Source organism: Lissotriton helveticus, chromosome 1_1 (assembly GCF_964261635.1).
Source record: "Lissotriton helveticus chromosome 1_1, aLisHel1.1, whole genome shotgun sequence".
In the NCBI taxonomy this organism is placed as follows: Eukaryota; Metazoa; Chordata; class Amphibia; order Caudata; family Salamandridae; genus Lissotriton; species Lissotriton helveticus.
In genome coordinates this window covers 477,769,321-477,789,040 of record NC_136057.1, presented here as the reverse complement: position 1 = coordinate 477,789,040, position 19,720 = coordinate 477,769,321, and the positions used below count along the sequence as shown (strand labels likewise).

Genomic DNA, 19,720 nt, shown 5'->3' with positions numbered 1-19,720 from the left:
TGCATATCATATTTCTGTCTAGTCTGCATGTCTCCTTTAAAAATCATTAAATAGGGACTGCTAACTTTAGTGTGCATCCTATGTCTGTGAGTGGAGCAAATATAATTTATTTAGAATTCATTGCAGCAAGGATATAACTCTTTATAATAATTGCCCAGGTAACTCCTTGTTGTTTCTTCAGTCCCCAGCACGGTGAAGAATATCCACCTCTCTGCCAATGGGATGACAAATAGCCTGAGAGTGAATTGGACGCCAGGGGCTGGAGATGTTGATTCTTATACAGTGACAATCTTTCGGAACAGCCAGCAGATGGATATGCAAGCCGTGTCTAAGCATGTCTACGAGCACACCTTCTACCAGTTGGAAGCAGGGGAGCAGTACCAGGTTGTGGTAAAGTCTATCAGCCGCTCCTTATACAACAGCCTAACTGCCTACGGACGAACAGGTGGGAGTTGGTAGACTTCTGTGCAGTATAAAAAATTACCTCTTTCATGTTAAATACTGGCTGAAAATATTTAATAATTTATTGGATATAACTGTGCATTCAAACTTTGTAAACATTGTAGTTTACACAAGGGTGAGAGAGGCACAACACAAAGTGTAAAAATATCTCACATACTCCTGAAAAAGGTGCAACAAAGAAATTGATGTTCCACATGTATCCAGTAGGTTACGCAATTATAGTCCAAATATGAGAGGATAGCTAAGATGGTAGTCTTTATTTATTCTTGTGATACACAGAAAAACACAACCACCACATTTCGTCCATGAAGCAACGGGACTTCTTCAGGGCTCATCCATGCTTTTAGAAGAATTCTGTTTTGCATCAATCCAAAAAGTATAAAGTTTATCATTCATCATTATCAGCAGTGTCCTGTATACGTTTCATAGAACAAGTGTTATAGCATCATAATGGCATTCATGCATAGATGAGTGTAATCGCGTAACTTATTGGATACATGTGAAACATCAATTCCTTTGATACACTGTTATCTGGATTACTTCAGAGATTTTTATGCTTTACGATGTGCCTCCCTTACCCTTGTGTGAATTGTTTTAAAAATAAATGGTATTGGAACGGTTAACCCAGGGAGTTTGATACCCGTGACTTGGAACGACTTTGAGTGCGGCAACACATTCACATTTCACAACCATTCAGAGCAGTGGTTTCTAAAAAATGTATTTTCTTCATCAGATAAAAGAAGTTTGCCATTTTTTTTATCAAAGAGTCCAAGGAAGAGGTAATCCAAAGTTTTTTCTTCCCGTTACTTTCCTTTAGGTCCATGCTCTGAATGAAATAATAGACTTTGGCCCTTGTAAATATGACTGGTCCAGTTTGGACATTCCACGGTGTTGACTTTGTGAGGATGTGTATTACAGATGTATGGTTTCATTTCAAATGTGAGGTTCATGCCACCAGTAGGACCAAGCACAATGGACATTTTGCCCATAAACCTGCTCCTAACAGAGTAGTGGATTCTCTTCCATGTATATAATGTAACAGCTAGGGTATTACACATCGAGCTGTTTATTTATCCTTGAGCATGGTCCTCGGTGTACTCCGACATTTCACCCGGCCCATTCCCTAGAACACTAATATATATTTTTGGTTACATGTCGTGTGATCCAGAGCCGAGTTGTTGAGTGTACCTTGACTGTGGAAGGCACCATCACTCCTCCACAAAATCCTCTTGGGAAATAAAGCTAGCTATGAAAGCTCACGTTGACTTCCGCATCATAATGTTCATTAAGATGGGATTGTGCCTGGAAGCTGCCGCGGGCAGTTCAGTGTTCTTTAATTTGTGTTGGCAAACCAACTGAATTCTAATCTACAAGTTCAGTACTTCCTAATCATTAAGCTCTTTCTGGCCGGAAGTCCTAGTGTGCAATGATTCTTATAAATTTGCATATAAATAAAAATGAACAGTCATGGAACATTACACTTGGTTACTGACATCTGAGGGTGGTTACTATGTGGTAATATTTCTGTGGCCTGATTTGACCCACGTCAGAGATCAACGGTCACTGAAATTAACCAAATATGTACATTCATATACCACGGCTCATAAGTACTAATATTGACATGTTCATGAAACAGACAACACTGCATTATGTACGTTTATATGTGAATCCCTGTTTCATACTAACAAAAATGTGCTTTCTCTTTCTGGTATCACCGCAAACCATGACAAAGTCGACATTTGGAGGCAAAATAGAAATATATTCATATCATCATAGTAAAGCAATCATTGTGGATTTATGGGCTGGGTACTATTTTCTTTTATTAAAATCTGTCATTTAAAAACTACCCTAAGGTGGAGCAGGAACATACATTTAACAAATAATACCTGGATAGTGAACAATGGCCGAATAAGCTCCAAAGGGCGATTAACGAAATGGCGGAGTTACTGACAGTTTGTACATTTTAATTAAATTCTTAAGTGGGGAATGTGATTAAAGCAAGGATGAATGTTAGAATAAATTTAGTGGAAAATCTTTCACAAATATGTGTTCATGGTTACACCTAAAATTTAAAATGATCAGCAATATAAAACGGCTTAATCGGATTTCTCCTTGTCTAGTTCCTGCAACTGTCCAAGGGTTAGTGGCTAATAATCTGTACAGCAGCCATTCGCTGGTAGTCAGCTGGCGCGGTGCAGCCGGTGTGGCAGAGCGCTATGACATTTTGCTGCTGAACGAGCAAGGAGTCTTGTTGAGTAATCGATCTGAGTTGGCTGCAGTCAAACAGCACAAATTTGAAGACCTGACACCAGGCAAGAGGTACAAAGTCAGAGTAATCACAGTGAGCGGAGGACTCTTCAGTGCGGCCCAAGAAACCGAAGGACAAACAGGTACAGAGAACTCTGAAGTTACATGTTCATGGTGGGCTGTCATTGACTCAAATCGTTGTTAAAGAAATGTTTACCTGCTTACATGGGTTCAAATTCAGATGTGGCCCTAGGAGGACTCCCACAATGTTATTGACGTCAAGTGAGTTCTTTGGTGCCTTGTGTGAAAGTAGTTTGTGGGTTACATGAACTCTATGTAAAGGAACCAACCACAATCTGTGCACATATGAGATCGATGAAATGGATATGAAATGTTAACTATTCACCCCAAGGAATTACCTGTCGTCCATTGCTAGGTTGAGGTGCTTTGTTGCCTGTGGCACTGACTAGTGTGTTTATGAATTAATCAAGGACCCATTGGAGGTGTTTAGTACATTAGTAAGTTCCCTACCACCATCCAATTTTGGGAGCCCTTCTACATTCAGTTTATCTATGTCTGTTTTCATATATGTTTGTATTGTATAAAAGAGATGTGAAATAGTCACATGAATGCCCTAATTTTGTATGTAGATACTCATGCCACAGTGAGCATGTGTGCACCTCTTGCTGTAGAATACTTTCAAATGATGCATCAACTGTTATTGTGTTGGGTCACTGATTTCTTCCGTCATTCCCTTTGTTGTATTTACTTTCCCTTCTCTAATCCTACACTGGCTGAGAGGCAATACGCAGGGTGGTAAAAGGTCATTGGAAAAGTGTGTAAAAGACATTGTGGGTGTACCAAGATTCCTAATGCTCACACTTTGACCTCTCCTTAGGAATTCCCATTTTCCCATCCATTTCTTGAACTTACAACTGTGGTAAATCTAGCCTTTGGAGCATGTTTCCCACTTGTAGGTATCCCCTCAAATTTGTACCATAAATGTAATTTATTTTTTGCACATGCGAGAGTATCTTAGATTTGCCAAATGTTTTGAGTACGGGTCCTTAATATTAGATAGTATAATATTTTGCATATACAGCTCTTTCAGTGACACTTTTCCTGGTTTTCAATAAAGAAAGGTAAACTTGAACCTAATTTATATCTGCATCGAAATGGTGGTCTTATAAATAGCCGGATCAATAGCAGCACCAACAGCTGTATGAAATGATAATGAGCTGTTCACACTTAATGATATTGCAATGTAAAATGGTAAAACATTGTTGCATCTATCGGATACAGCTCCCTGTGTTTATCTCTCACATGCCTTTTTCTCCATTTTTCATTCTCTTATTCTTTTCTTTTTGTTTTCGCAACCCATTTGATCTCTCACTCTTCTCACCACTGTTCTTTCTCTCTTTCACCAACCTCCTATCCTTGTTTTACAAAAATCTTGATAATATATTCTACGTATCTTACCTCTTTGTTTGGCAGTCCCAGCAGCCGTCACTGGTCTGAAGATAACACAACATAGCATGCAAAGCTTGTCCTTCACCTGGGTGGTGTCGGAGGGAGAAATGGAGTCCTATGAGATACTGCTGTACAATCCTGACAAAACTCTCCATGATCGAAAATCAGGAACTCCCGCTCTCCAGCAGTGTACCTTTGAAAGTTTGCTTTCGGGCAGGCTGTACAAAATGGTGATTGTTACCCGCAGTGGCACTCTTACCAATGAGACATCCACCCTTGGAAGAACAGGTAGGAACCTTAAATCATTGACCAATTGGTTAACAAAGAAATGAACAAGCTTAATTAATTACATACAATATTTGTTATTCAAACTTCCTTAGTTCTAACTGTTCCCATATAGTAATGCATGGTTGTTACTGAAATCCTTCCTATTAGAAATCAACTGTGACTGCAAAAGGCTGTGGTCATAGGCATAAAACACTATATTCCATTCCGAAAAGGCCTAGTCAACTCCAGTTGCCAACTTTGATATGGGAGACACAGGTCAGGCTTCTTATTTATAAATTAGCCAATTTAAATGTTATTATATAGAATGCTTGGATTTGTTGTGTAACAACCTGGGATTTACTAGACACCAGGCCATACGTCTAAAATAACCTGGAGTTTATTTGTGAATGTCAGTAATAAAATATTCAGGCATCAGTAGATATCATGTTTGACTTCAGTCGTTAACAGGTTTGGCTCTATTCAAATGCATATTAAGTGTGAATCCCTACTATGGCGATGATTACAAGTAGGCTGGAGCATTTTCACAAGAGGATACCCCTCTTAATGATTACTTGTTCTCACGTTAATAAGTACCAAAAAACCTTAGACTTCAGGAATAGGCTGTGGGTACAGCCGCAAACCAGGCCCCACCAATCCAGACCTGCACCACAGGTGGAGCATGGACACATCCCCCCAGGCATAGGAAAGCCTGCACTGCCTACTCACAGCCTCCAGACCACCTAACATTTGCCCCACAACCTGCATTGCCCCAGCACCAACTTACCACATGCTTATATCAGGTGGTAAACAACCATGAGGAAAAAGACTTGATAATCCTAGGCCGGCATGATTAGTGATTTTGTCCTAATTTTGGACTTCTTCACTGTACAACTTGTAATCGGCCCCTACATGTTTTCTCTGAGTCAAATGGCCCAGTTGTATAATCATGCCAGTAGTATACATGTTAACATTTGTGTAATACAATTTTGCAATTCAGTCACCCAAGTCGCACACAAAAATAGTCCATACCTGCCTTTGAGTCATTATTTGTAAACTGCTTGTAAATCTTGCTGCAAACCTCATTCTGATTGATGTGTAGCCCAAATCTAATTTTTTTAATTTGTACTGAGAATGGAAGTTGTTACTGGAATCCAGTGATTTGATAATTATGTTTTATCACCCAAGTTCCTGCCCCAGTGACTGCTCTACAGTCATCCAATCGAAACCTCACAGACAGCCTTTGGTTCACCTGGAACCCAGCAGTGGGTGACCAAGATCAGTATGAACTGACACTTTATAATCCGAATGGAACTGAAAAGGAGAAAAGACAGGGCAAGGACCTGAGGGAAGCCCACTTTCAGAGCCTGATCCCCGGCAGAAAATACAGACTGGAAATAGTGACTCACAGCGGAGACCTCACCAACAGAGCCATGGCTGATGGAAGAACATGTGAGTAGATTCTAGGGTTTTGCAAACTCTGATATGTGTTCGAACATTAATACATTATTCATAAATCTGTTTTGTTTTGACAACCATTTTATCATTCATAGGTGTAGCATTTCTTGAATAATTTGTTGGGCCTTGTGTCAAGTGTAAGTTGTGCTAGGCAGTGTATACCATGGGAAACACTGGTTTTATCTTTGAGCTTAGTCTGAATGTGTATACCTATGTTGCAACTCGCGTAAAGCCTTGCATTTTGGGCCTGAGGTCAAAGAGGAAGGTATAAAAGGGGGTGGTGATGGACGGAGCATCTGAATCAATCAAACACTCACACCCAGTCAAAAGATCTGAGTTTAATCCATCACCGTTCTTTAGCCCACTCTGCCACCCCAGTTCAGACATGGCTATATGCAAAGAGGAAGGTATGCCAACTTCTGCGGTATAAATATAAATATATATATATATATATCTCAAGAGCCATTAGTAATAGAGATGGTGATGCCACAACCTGACCACACGAATGACCTGCTTGGAATACTTTCCTTATGCCTGATGAGGAGGACCCAACCAGTGGAGAACACAGAAGCTCCAATGACAGTGTGTGTATGTTGCTCTGGCCATGTACAACTTTATCTTTATAATCTTAAATGCTAAATTCAAATTGGCTACAGTGCTTTTAAAGCTTGGTGATGGTGGCCTTAGTCTTATCCTTTACTGGTGTGCAGAGAGGCACCTGCTATAATCTTCCATCCTCGGAGACTGCATCCTTTTGAGGGTACGCAACCCGGCAATAGACAAAGGTGCCTTTAGGAGCTCGGTTTCATACACATGAAACAAACCAGCTCTAGCCCCACATTAGATGCTCATTGGATCTTTTAATATATTGGTTAGGATGCATTATCAACTTTTCTGTTTGACTATCACTTCAAAAAAATAATTTCACCATGACATTTTATTTTCACAATTACATATCCAACATCCTCTATAAAAGCAAACCTCACTGATTTGCCACCAAAATGAAGGTCAAAGTCTTTGACTGATCAAAGAGTTAAATCCAGCCATGTTTTCAATATAGCCATAATGCATATATAATGAGGAACATTTAGATTTGATTAATTTAATTGGGGATTATTTGCCTGTTTCTCTATCATTCTAAAAATCCACACTGAATTATACTTTTTCATAGGTCAACAATTCTAGCCCAGTTAACATCTAAAGCAGGTAGCAATTGGCCACTAAGGGCCACACTGTGCAGGGTATATCCTGACAGAGGTTCCATGACCCAGAACCATTTGCCAGTTGGTCAGTGCTACAATTTACCACACCTGTACATTTGTTCTCCATCCTTTTATTTATTTAAAGAGGAATAGAGTGTTCATTGAACTTAAAGACTATTCTAGCACTAATGCAAGGCAAGTCACTGTGAGAACAAACAGCTCAGACCAACTAAAACTTGGAGCCAGGAGAAAAAGTTAAGAGCACAAGTAAATAGGCCAGCTGAACAGACTGTCATTTAATATTTGGCTAAATTTGAGATAGGTAGATTTTATCTGATAAAGACGATTTATTTCATATGGAAGGAAATACCAAGTCCTCCTGCTCTTCCTCTGTGGAGGGTGCCTGTAAGAGTTAAGCATGTACAGAGTGAAAAGAACATGCTGGTACATGTTTGCAGAACTGTTTCTGAAGGAAAAGATGTCAGTTTGATTCAGAAGTTCCCTAACACTGTCTTATTTTCTCCCTCTTATCCAGCACCCAACCCACCTATTTCTATATCCTTTGTTGATGTTAAAAATACTTCGCTGTCAATCACATGGCTGGGCCCTCCTGATTGGACGGATTATGATGATTTTGAGCTTCAATGGATGCCACGGGATCCACTCACAATTTTAAATCCGTACAGCAGTAGCAAGTCAAAGGGGCGTATCATAAATGGCCTCCGCCCAGGAAGGCTCTACTCGTTCAGTGTCAGAAGCGTCAGTGGCTCTACTGGCAAGACCTACAGCCAGCCTCTGTACGGGACTGTGCGAACAAGTAAGTTGGGGGTCTGACGATTGTTAAAGAGTGATGAGCTAGATACACTACACATGCTAGAAGAAATGCAGCTTTTAATGTTAACCACATGTTCTGCACATAGTTGTGTGCCATTTACACATATTCCTAGTGGCTTCTTGTGCGAAATTGGGTTGTTTGTTGACCGGAGTGTGAGCCCTAGTCAAGCAGCAAACACAATCCTTGTCGTGGTGAGGCACAATTCAACCCTAAATTAACCTGTGCTCAACCCTCTGGTTGCTTGACACAGAACAGTCAGGCTTTACTTAGAGCAATATGTAAAGAATTTGTGCAACACTTCAAACAGTAATAAAGTGAAAACACCACACAAAAAGGACCCAACACCAGATTAGGAAAATAGAGCAGAATTATTTAATAATTAAAACAAGACCAAAATGAAAAAATTCCAATCAGTAGAACCGGAGTTATATATTTATAAAGATGAAAGTGTAAAGTAGCGCTCAAAAGCACAAAGTGCTAACCGGGGCTATCTGGTCGAGCTGGACGGGGTCAAAGTCGAAATTTCAGGCCGACCGCCATGAAGCGTAGGTCGGATAGTGTCCCAGATTAGTCCAGCTGAACTTTACCTTCTCAAGTTTTGTGTCAAAAATCCCGTTCACGTTGGAGAGAGCTACGAGGAACATGTAGAGCGTCACAGGAGGCTGTCGGCATGGTGCATAGAGCAGGCCAGGCATCGCGGAGCTTCACGTTGCCAGGGCTCGCAAGCGGTCTATGCTGAAGTGCAAAGAGATGGGCTGGCGGCGCTCTGCGCTGATTTTCAGTGTGAGCGGTGCGGTCTCAGTGCGCACGACCCGTTTGCAGTTGTGAAGAGCCCAGAAGCTTGACTTCTGTGCCTGTGAGCCACACCAAGGGTCCAGGATCTAAAAGGCTACACTTAGGTTTAGGAACTTGCGGCAGCTGGGTCTTGTAGCTGGTTGGGGAACCTTTATGTCCCTGAGGCTCAAATCAGGAGGACAGCAGAGTAGCTCCTGGAGTCACACTGGTGTTCTCGATTCAAGATGAGGTTGCAGGTCCAGTTCTTCCTCCTCAGGCAAGAGGGCAGCAGCAAGCATGTCAGCCCAGCAAGGCAGTAGCTCGTTTAGAGTAGCATTCCAGCAGACTGGCAGTTCTTTCAGCAGCACAACCGTCCTTTTTCCAGGCAGAATATCCACAGGTCCAGAAGTGCACTGAAGAGTTGGTGTCTGAGGTCCATTATTTATATATCAACAATAATGGCCTTCCCCTATACACTCTGTGGTCAAAGAACCCAGATTAATTCTGTATTTTAACTCAGTCAGGTAGAGGATGCTCTTCAACCTTCTCTCTGCATGTGCTGATCACAGTCACTCCCTCAAATAGCTTTAAAAACCATACATGTGTGTCTGTGTCTGTGAAGCCCACCACCGATCCTATTGCCTCACTATACCCTTCAACTGTGAAAAAGGGGGAGGGAGGGTTGCTCCCGTGAGGCTCTGTCAGAGCATCCTCTACCTGACTGAATTAAAATACAGAATTAATCTGGGTTCTTTGACCACAGAGTGTATAGGGGAAGGCCATTATTGTTGATATAGACTTGAGGGGGGGGGCGGCCTGTTCCCTTGCTTCTTCCCCCTGAGGCTCCTGATAGTATAGAGTCCATTATTTATACACAGTGCTTTTGCAGTGTAGAGAAACTTCTAGAGGTATAACTTTGAAGTGCACAAATGTCCTGCCTTCCTGGCCTATTGCTCCAAACTAACTACAAGGGGTAGGCAGCCCTTAGTGTGAAGACAGGATACAGCCTGTGTAAGTGGGATTGGGCCAATTGATGGCCCGTCCAGTCACACCTAGAATCCCCACTATGTGTGGGTGCCCAGGAGAAATAAACAAAGCCCAACTATCAGCTACACCCAGTCATGTGACCCATAGACAGATTGCAGGCTCCAAATGGCTAAGGCAAGAAAATGGCAAATTTCCAAAAACGGCATATTCAGTAAAACATTTTAAAATCCGAATTCACCATAAGTTAGGATTTTAAAATTGTGAATCTGGAGACCCCAAACATGAAGCTTTAACCTGTTCTCATTAGGAAATGACACTTATAAAAGGTAATAAGGTAATTCCAAAGTTATCCTAAAGGAGAGGTAGGCCTTGCAATAGTGAAAAACGAATTCAGGAGATTTTGACTACTAGGACATATAAAACTTAATAGTATCTGTCCTACTTTTTAAATACATTGCACCCAGGCCTACGGACTGCCCAGGACCAACTTTAGGGGTGTCTTATATGCATTAAAAAGGAAGGTTTGGGCCTGTCAAAAGGTTTATTTTGCCAGGTCAAAATAGAAGTTTAAAACTGCACACAAACAGGTCCAATTGCAGGCCTGAGACATGTTTAAGGTGATGCTTAAGTCGGTGGCTCAATCAGTGCTGCAGACCAACTAGGAACATTTAATTTACAGGTCCGGGGCACATGTTGTGCACTTTACTAGGGACGTATAAGTAAACTAAATATGCCAATTGGGTAGCCTAATACCAACAAAACCAAATCCAGCAAGTAAACAAGAGGAGGAAGGCAGAACGTTTTGGGGATATGACCCTATAGACAGGGCCAGGTTCAACACTACTTTTTGTCCCTTAACCATCCTGTGTGCATTCTCCACAGCATGGATATTCTCCTTTGTGGGATCAGGAAATGAGTGAAAGGTTGAAAAGGCTAAATTATCCCTTTTGTTTGCTTTTTCATTTCACGAAATTTATTTTTCAAAGAAGAGCTTTCTTCTCTATGCCATCTTACTGCTGCATTTTCCACAGTTCCTGCAGGTCTTCCATCTAGATCATTAAGAAGCATGTTAAAGAAGTGCCCATAAGTGGAGAAAATTCATTATAAATATTTTTGGATACTCATCAAGTGGGGGTTTTCACCTCTTTTGCTTTGGATTACCTTTACTGGCCCTCTGGTACTCCTCTATGAAAGCCTAAATGTGTTCCCCATGGAGCAGGAAAAAGGTTTTAGCAATCGGGACTTCGGTGTTCATCAAATCAAGTTATGAAGCTCTTGATTGCCTTGTTAAACTTGCGGTGCTTTATAATATCTGAAAGGAGAAATGAAGAGCTCTATAAAGTTATTTTAAAGTTAATTGAATACATAAATAAAAAATTAATAAATACAGAAATAAAATGAGGCATGCCCTCCTTCATTGCAAGGAGGAGAGTACCAGAGTTTCGTTTATATGCAGGTTATATTAAATAACTACATTATATTCAACATAGGTCCAAGGACGAAGTGTAAAAAAGGAGCACTGACTAACATTTGCATATTCATTATAAAAAATGCCATGTACCTTAATTGCACAAATAATGAAGGCCTCTTGGCAAGCAGGGAAGACACAGGTGAGTGCAATGAGAAGAACATATATTTTGGGTGGGGTTAAATACTTATAAAGTGGCTTCTGTTTCCAAGCAGCCAGTGCTCTGTATCTAAATTGCCTCTGCAGAATTGCAACTCACCCAGTGTCGGGCGCAACTGGAAATAAACATTAAAAAAGTCATGAAGGAGAATGCAATGGATCACTTCTTTGAAACAGAGTTTAATTCTTGGCCATTGCTGCTTACTAGTTAATGTACTAGGTGGACCACTTGCTGCTTGGGCTTCCTTGGTGACAACTGTTAAAGTCCATTTGAGGTTACTGAGGTGTTATCACAGTGTTGCACTTAATGAATAATCAGCCTAGACACTTATGACAAAGGAAGCTCCCAGTGTTAAACATGGAATCTTTTCTAAGGTACCTTGTCTTTTTCTCCTGCCTAGAGCCAGACGCGATACAGCACCTTCACTGCCGGCCACAGAACTCTACCGCCATTTCCTGCTCCTGGACGCCGCCAGACTCAGATTTTGATGGGTATAGTATTGAATGCAAGAAGATGGACAATGAAGTGGTCGAATTTTCTAAAAGGATTGAGAAGGAGAAGTCCTTGATCACCATTGTGATGTTGGTGCCACACAAGCAATACTTGGTGTCAATCAAAGTGCACTCTGCTGACATGACCAGTGGCGTGGTCGAAGACATCACGATCACCATGATAGACCGTGAGTACTGAAATTGGATGGAGGGAATGAGGAATCGATTGCTGATTCCGGGGTGGCTCAAGGGAGAATGAAAGTGAAAAAATATGCATGGGAAGAAAGATGCAAAGAAAGAAATAAGTAGGGAATGAGGTAGAGAAGAAAGGACAAATGGAAGGTAGTAAGGGTGGAAGAAAGGAAAGAAGGGAGATAGGGAGGAAGGGAAGAAATACAAGTTTGAAGCAGAGGGCATTAGGGAAGGAAGGAGGAGTTGTAAATAATATAAATACGAAGACAAGAGCAAGTAGGGGAGAGGAGTTGGCCTAACGGCTAGGGCGGTCTACTTTGAATCTGGGGAACCGGGTTCGAGTCTCGGCAATGACGCTGAACATCCTGTGATTCTGGGCAAATCACATAATCTCCTCGTACCTAACAAAAAGTGAATGTGTCCTCATGTAACGTAACTGGTGCTATGTAAAGTGCTCTGATACCCGATACCGGGTCAAGTTTACGCTATATAAAACTCCGTGAAAAAAAAGTAGACCCAAGGTACAAAGTGAAAAGAAAGGTGTGTGACTGTGAGAGTAAAAGAGAAAACTCTTAAGCAAGCAGGATTTCTATGCCAATCTGAGAGGATATTTACAATGAAAGAGGACTCAAGCTCTGCTTGTTGATCTAGACCCCATCACTTAAACATTAAATAATATTATAAAGATGGCTGCAGGCGACGGAGCAGTTTAATCACTGCAGTAGTCATTTTCTCAAGAGTAAACGTGTTTTATTTAAACATTTATTTACCTGTTGGTAGATGCTAAATCATTATAAACAGTATTAACAAGTACAGCAAACTAAAGCATTCGTTTTTCTACAGAACAGAGGTAGCCTACTAAATACAGTTTTGTACATAATTCCCGAGGTGGGTAAAATGTATTATTTCATGAGACATATGCCTCTGCTGCTGTGATAATTTTCAGACACACTTTGCCAGGTAGGTGTGTATTGTTTGCACCTACAAAATTGGAAGGGATCGAACTATTAGACATTTTCCATCTGTTCAATCTACATTTTGGTGATGCTTGACACCCAACTGGTTTAAGATGCTATAATTGTTTCTTTTTTACAGGTCCTCCTCCCCCATCTCCATATTTCCGAGTGAATAAGAAAGATACAGTAATTAGCAAATCTTCCATTGGCTTCAGTTTCAACTGTAGCTGGTTCAGTGATGCCAATGGGGCTGTGAAGTACTTCACGGTGATTGTGCAGGAGGCCGATGGTAAGCTGCTGTTGACTTTGATAAACTTTTTTCTGCTTTTACAAGGAATTTCCAGTTTTATCTATCAGGCTTAAGGGTAAGACTTGATCTTTGTCTATGGTCTATGGATATGATGACATAAGGAAAGTCTTGTTATTCTTATTGGTAACTGTTCAATGATTGGTTGTTTGGAGAAGCGGGAAGACCTGTCGAAGATGCCATTGTTTTGTCTGGTTAGTGGAAGACCAGCAGTGTGTTAGCCCAGCTTTATATATAGCCTCAAATTCCAGGATAAACATGCTCAAACTTCCAAGCAATCGTGTCTGGTTAGACCATGCACATAGTTATTGAATGGGAAATTGAATAGTGAAAGCATGGATATGTAATACACTTAATATAAAAGAGTGAATATCATTCTAAAGTACCCCACATAAGCGTATTGCCAGCACTTGTCACGTTGGCCATAATCAATTTGTGGTTTTTAAACTACATACATCTGATAAGAAGACCTCTTGGATCAGAAATACTAATGTATGATACTGGCATTTACTTCATTGTTGAAGCATAAAAGTTATTATTAGTTCCATATTGAACAGCGTTTAGGAAGGGTGCTTAATCTACCGGGTTTTGACAGAGCGACTGTTTTGTTCAGTAATACGTACGAGAGCTTGTTATGTGATAAAGAAAATATTCTAAAGCTAGTGCTAACATTAAATAAATGAAAATCTAAATGCTCAATGCCGTCTGTAAAATAGGATATATAGGGCCATATGTATGAACACATTTTCCCATAGACACAGAATGGGTAAAACCCCTTGATACATCTGGCCCATAGTGTTCCTGGTACCCTCAAGAACACAGCTCTCACTGCTTAGTTACAAAATCTGATCAGACCGGTCTGTTCAAGACAACTATGGCCTGATACCATAGATCCCTGAGATCTTGAATTACTTTCTAGGAAGTAGCCACATTCCTGACCCATGCGAATTTTGCTTTTATCCTTGGCATGACGCAAAGTATGCCATGGTTGTAGAGTGGTACAGAAGGGGGTGGTGATGGACGGAGCATCTGAACCAATCAAACACTCACACCCAGTCAAAAGATCTGGGTTTGATCCATCACCGTTCTTTAGCCCACTCTGCCACCCCAGTTCAGACATGGCTATATGCAAATCAGTCTGACCCTGTGCCTCAAGGGAACAGTCCAGCCCGAACTGCCAAGCCACGCCTTCCCTGGACCGGAAACAAGCTTCCGAGGACCGGTTTCTGGCATTACAGCCGTCTTCAGACCGGCTTGCTTGAATACAGTGGCAAAGCGAGCAAGGGACTCACGTCTGAGCATACCCTGCCACACTTATGGCGGCCAAAGCGGTACAAAAGGGGGTGGTGATGGACGGAGTATCTGAACCAATCAAACACTCACACCCAGTCAAAAGATCTGGGTTTGATCCATCACCATTCTTTAGCCCACTCTGCAACCCTAGTTCAGACATGGCTATATGCAAATCAGTCTGACCCTGTGCCTCATGGGAACAGTCCAGCCCGAACTGCCAAGCCATGCCTTCCCTGGACCGGAAACAAGCTTCCGAGGACCAGTTTCTGGCATTACATCCGTCTTCAGCCCGGCTTGCTTGAATCCAGTGGCAAAGTGAGCAAGGGACTCACGTCTGAGCATACCCTGCCACACTTATGGCGGCCAAAGCGGTACAAAAGGGGGTGGTGATGGACGGAGCATCTGAACCAATGAAACGCTCACACCCAGTCAAAAGATCCGGGTTTGATCCTTCACTGTTCTTTAGCCCACTCTGCCACCCCAGTTCAGACATGGCTATATGCAAATCAGCCTGACCCTGTGCCTCATGGGAACAGTCCAGCCCGAACTGCCAAGCCATGCCTTTCCTGGACCGGAAACAAGCTTCCGAGGACCGGTTTCTGGCATTACAGCCGTCTTCTGCCCGGCTTGCTTGAATCCAGTGGCAAAGTGAGCAAGGGACTCACGTCTGAGCATACCCTGCCACACTTATGGTGGCCAAAGCGGTACAAAAGGGGGTGGTGATGGACGGAGCATCTGAACCAATCAAACACTCACACCCAGTCAAAAGATCTGGGTTTGATCCATCACCATTCTTTAGCCCACTCTGCCACCCCAGTTCAGACATGGCTATATGCAAATCAGTCTGACCCTGTGCCTCACGGGAACAGTCCAGCTCGAACTGCCAAGCCATGCCTTCCCTGGACTGGAAACAAGCTTCCGAGGACGGGTTTCTGGCATTACAGCCGTCTTCAGCCCGGCTTGCTTGAATCCAGTGGCAAAGCGAGCAAGGGACTCACGTCTGAGCATACCCTGCCACACTTATGGCGGCCAAAGCGGTACAAAAGGGGGTGGTGATGGACGGAGTATCTGAACCAATCAAACACTCACACCCAGTCAAAAGATCTGGGTTTGATCCATCACCGTTCTTTAGCCCACTCTGCCACCCCAGTTCAGACATGGCTATATGCAAATCAGTCTGACCCTGTGCCTCAAGGGAACAGTCCAGCCCGAACTGCCAAGCCACGCCTTCCCTGGACCGGAAACAAGCTTCCGAGGACCGGTTTCTGGCATTACAGCCGTCTTCAGACCGGCTTGCTTGAATACAGTGGCAAAGCGAGCAAGGGACTCACGTCTGAGCATACCCTGCCACACTTATGGCGGCCAAAGCGGTACAAAAGGGGGTGGTGATGGACGGAGTATCTGAACCAATCAAACACTCACACCCAGTCAAAAGATCTGGGTTTGATCCATCACCATTCTTTAGCCCACTCTGCAACCCTAGTTCAGACATGGCTATATGCAAATCAGTCTGACCCTGTGCCTCATGGGAACAGTCCAGCCCGAACTGCCAAGCCATGCCTTCCCTGGACCGGAAACAAGCTTCCGAGGACCAGTTTCTGGCATTACAGCCGTCTTCAGCCCGGCTTGCTTGAATCCAGTGGCAAAGTGAGCAAGGGACTCACGTCTGAGCATACCCTGCCACACTTATGGCGGCCAAAGCGGTACAAAAGGGGGTGGTGATGGACGGAGCATCTGAACCAATGAAACGCTCACACCCAGTCAAAAGATCTGGGTTTGATCCTTCACTGTTCTTTAGCCCACTCTGCCACCCCAGTTCAGACATGGCTATATGCAAATCAGCCTGACCCTGTGCCTCATGGGAACAGTCCAGCCCGAACTGCCAAGCCATGCCTTTCCTGGACCGGAAACAAGCTTCCGAGGACCGGTTTCTGGCATTACAGCCGTCTTCTGCCCGGCTTGCTTGAATCCAGTGGCAAAGTGAGCAAGGGACTCACGTCTGAGCATACCCTGCCACACTTATGGTGGCCAAAGCGGTACAAAAGGGGGTGGTGATGGACGGAGCATCTGAACCAATCAAACACTCACACCCAGTCAAAAGATCTGGGTTTGATCCATCACCATTCTTTAGCCCACTCTGCCAACCCAGTTCAGACATGGCTATATGCAAATCAGTCTGACCCTGTGCCTCACGGGAACAGTCCAGCCCGAACTGCCAAGCCATGCCTTCCCTGGACTGGAAACAAGCTTCCGAGGACTGGTTTCTGGCATTACAGCCGTCTTCAGCCCGGCTTGCTTGAATCCAGTGGCAAAGTGAGCAAGGGACTCACGTCTGAGCATACCCTGCCACACTTATGGCGGCCAAAGCGGTACAAAAGGGGGTGGTGATGGACTGAGCATCTGAACCAATCAAACACTCACACCCAGTCAAAAGATCTGGGTTTGATCCATCACCGTTCTTTATCCCACTCTGCTACCCCAGTTCAGACATGGCTATATGCAAATCAGTCCGACCCTGTGCCTCATGGGAACAGTCCAGCCCGAACTGCCAAGCCATGCCTTCGCTGGACCGGAAACAAGCTTCCGAGGACCGGTTTCTGGCATTACAGCCGTCTTCAGCCCGGCTTGCTTGAATCCAGTGGCAAAGTGAGCAAGGGACTCACGTCTGAGCATACCCTGCCACACTTATGGCGGCCAAAGCGGTACAAAAGGGGGTGGTGATGGACGGAGCATCTGAACCAATCAAACGCTCACACCCAGTCAAAAGATCTGGGTTTGATCCTTCACTGTTCTTTAGGCCACTCTGCCACCCCAGTTCAGACATGGCTATATGCAAATCAGTCTGACCCTGTGCCTCATGGGAACAGTCCAGCCCGAACTGCCAAGCCATGCCTTCCCTGGACCGGAAACAAGCTTCCGAGGACCGGTTTCTGGCATTACAGCCGTCTTCAGCCCGGCTTGCTTGAATCCAGTGGCAAAGTGAGCAAGGGACTCACGTCTGAGCATACCCTGCCACACTTATGGCGGCCAAAGCGGTACAAAAGGGGGTGGTGATGGACGGAGCATCTGAACCAATCAAACACTCACACCCAGTCAAAAGATCTGGGTTTGATCCATCACCGCTCTTTAGCCCACTCTGCCACCCCAGTTCAGACATGGCTATATGCAAATCAGTCTGACCCTGTGCCTCACGGGAACAGTCCAGCCCGAACTGCCAAGCCATGCCTTCCCTGGACCGGAAACAAGCTTCCGAGGACCGGTTTCTGGCATTACAGCCGTCTTCAGCCCGGCTTGCTTGAATCCAGTGGCAAAGTGAGCAAGGGACTCATGTCAGAGCATACCCTGCCACACTTATGGCGGCCAAAGCGGTACAAAAGGGGGTGGTGATGGATGGTTGTAGAGTGGCATCTATCCTTTCTCTTGCTCATAACTGATTTCCTCTTATACTCATCCTTATAGATATTTTGCTAATCCACACATTTTCCTGGATCGATTAGTGTCGAATCCTGAGAGCTAGCTCTTTCAGAAATTCGGGAACCAGCTTCTCCTTGCCATCAAGATCCCTCCATCTCCCATCTCCATTAGAAGGCCTTTAAAACAGTAATCTTTATTGCCTGTTTAGGCTCAATTTGACAATTATGCCTAGAAGCAAGACAGATCACGGTGCACACATTCCAAGTTCTAACCCCTCACAAATCCTATTTTCCCCTTCCAGGATTTATTAAAATGGTGAAAGAGTGCTCCACATATCTGGGTACAGAATTATCAATGGGACAATGTATTTATTGTCCTTGCCTTTATTTCTGGTTTTGGTATAGGACTCAAGTGTTCAGTTGTTGAAGTCTTTCATAAGTATAGATTGACAAATCAAAGTGATGGTACAGTGTATAGATTCATGTTGAAGAATCTCGATGGAGTTTGTCGTTAGTATCTGTGAATCTTTTTAGATCTAGTTTGACAGTGCAGCTGTCTGCAACTGTTACTAACTTATACATTCTTTAAGATAATAGAATGGTCTTTGATTCCACCGAATGGATTATTTCTTTTTGACCTCATAGCATTGGGTGTTTGGTGCATCATTTCACCTTTTTTGGACTGTTTGTATTGCTTGACTATTTTACGTCTCAAAAGTACTCCGTATAACACCCATTAAATATGTTATCTCATAAATGCATTGCATGCAGAAAGAAATTGTTTTTTGTTTTGCATTTTCACTCAAACAGGCTTTTCCATAATATTTTAGTCAGCGCTTAAAATTATAGCAAGATGAGTGGCTTTGCCAAAGCTTGTTCGCTTGTGAGTCTGAGATCAAGAATGCTCCTTGTAGTAGACACCGAAGGCAAGTCTCTTCCCACTGGTATCTGTTCTGTTCATGCAGTAGACCTAGATCGGAATAAAGTTTGATGTGAATGTGGTAAATTTTTTAAGATTCTTTGGCACATTTTGTTTAATGGGTCCACGGAGAAATTATTTTAAAAATGGCTGTGAATCTCATACTGTGGATCAGTCTGTTTGCTTGAACAAATGTTCATGAAGATTTTGTAGATTAATGACATACTTGACTAAATATTGTATAGTGCGTGAAATGTGCTTAATTGGCTTTTTCATGCTTAGGTGAAACTTCACAAAAATGACATGTAATTACTCAAAATGCAAATCTAGCATTTAGCGCTATAGTTTAGCGTGAAGTACGTCCTCACATCCATTTTGAATGTGAGGCTGCATTTTACACCATAAAAAGAGTGTGGGTAACAGCTACTCCCGTTCTAGTCGGTTGCATTGTTCCTGTGCTATTGTGGTACCATTTAGCCGTGAAAATAGTGTAATTAAGAGATGCTGCATAATAGGGTCATTGTAGGAAATTAACATAACAAGCATAATATAAAATTCCTGATATTTCGACAGATCATGCTAGCATAACAGAAATTTAACCTAGGCCTAATTCTCACCACACATAGATTCTTCACATAGTGCTAATTAATGTCAATTAAAAAGTGAAATCTGAGCCAAAGGGTGTGAGACAAAATATCACTGTACAACAGCCGCGGCCCGTGAAGGGAGTTGCGTTGGGGTGAAAGGCGGGACGGGGGAGGGGCAGGGTGGGGCATGCTAAAAACCGGAGTATGGATAATTGGAGGTAAGTAAACAATTTAA

At 43.0% G+C, this 19,720-nt stretch overlaps 1 protein-coding gene across 1 annotated transcript in view; it reads left to right on the top strand.

Moving 5' to 3' along the window:
• PTPRB (protein tyrosine phosphatase receptor type B) overlaps nt 1-19,720 on the top strand; it is a 500,144-nt gene that overhangs the window by 347,554 nt on the left and 132,870 nt on the right. Inside the window, exons 14-20 of the mRNA XM_078673917.1 lie at nt 182-445; nt 2,583-2,852; nt 4,204-4,467; nt 5,632-5,895; nt 7,639-7,920; nt 11,728-12,006; nt 13,106-13,255. Coding sequence (XP_078530043.1) covers nt 182-445; nt 2,583-2,852; nt 4,204-4,467; nt 5,632-5,895; nt 7,639-7,920; nt 11,728-12,006; nt 13,106-13,255 — 1,773 coding nt within the window. The remainder of the gene's footprint in view (nt 1-181; nt 446-2,582; nt 2,853-4,203; nt 4,468-5,631; nt 5,896-7,638; nt 7,921-11,727; nt 12,007-13,105; nt 13,256-19,720) is intronic.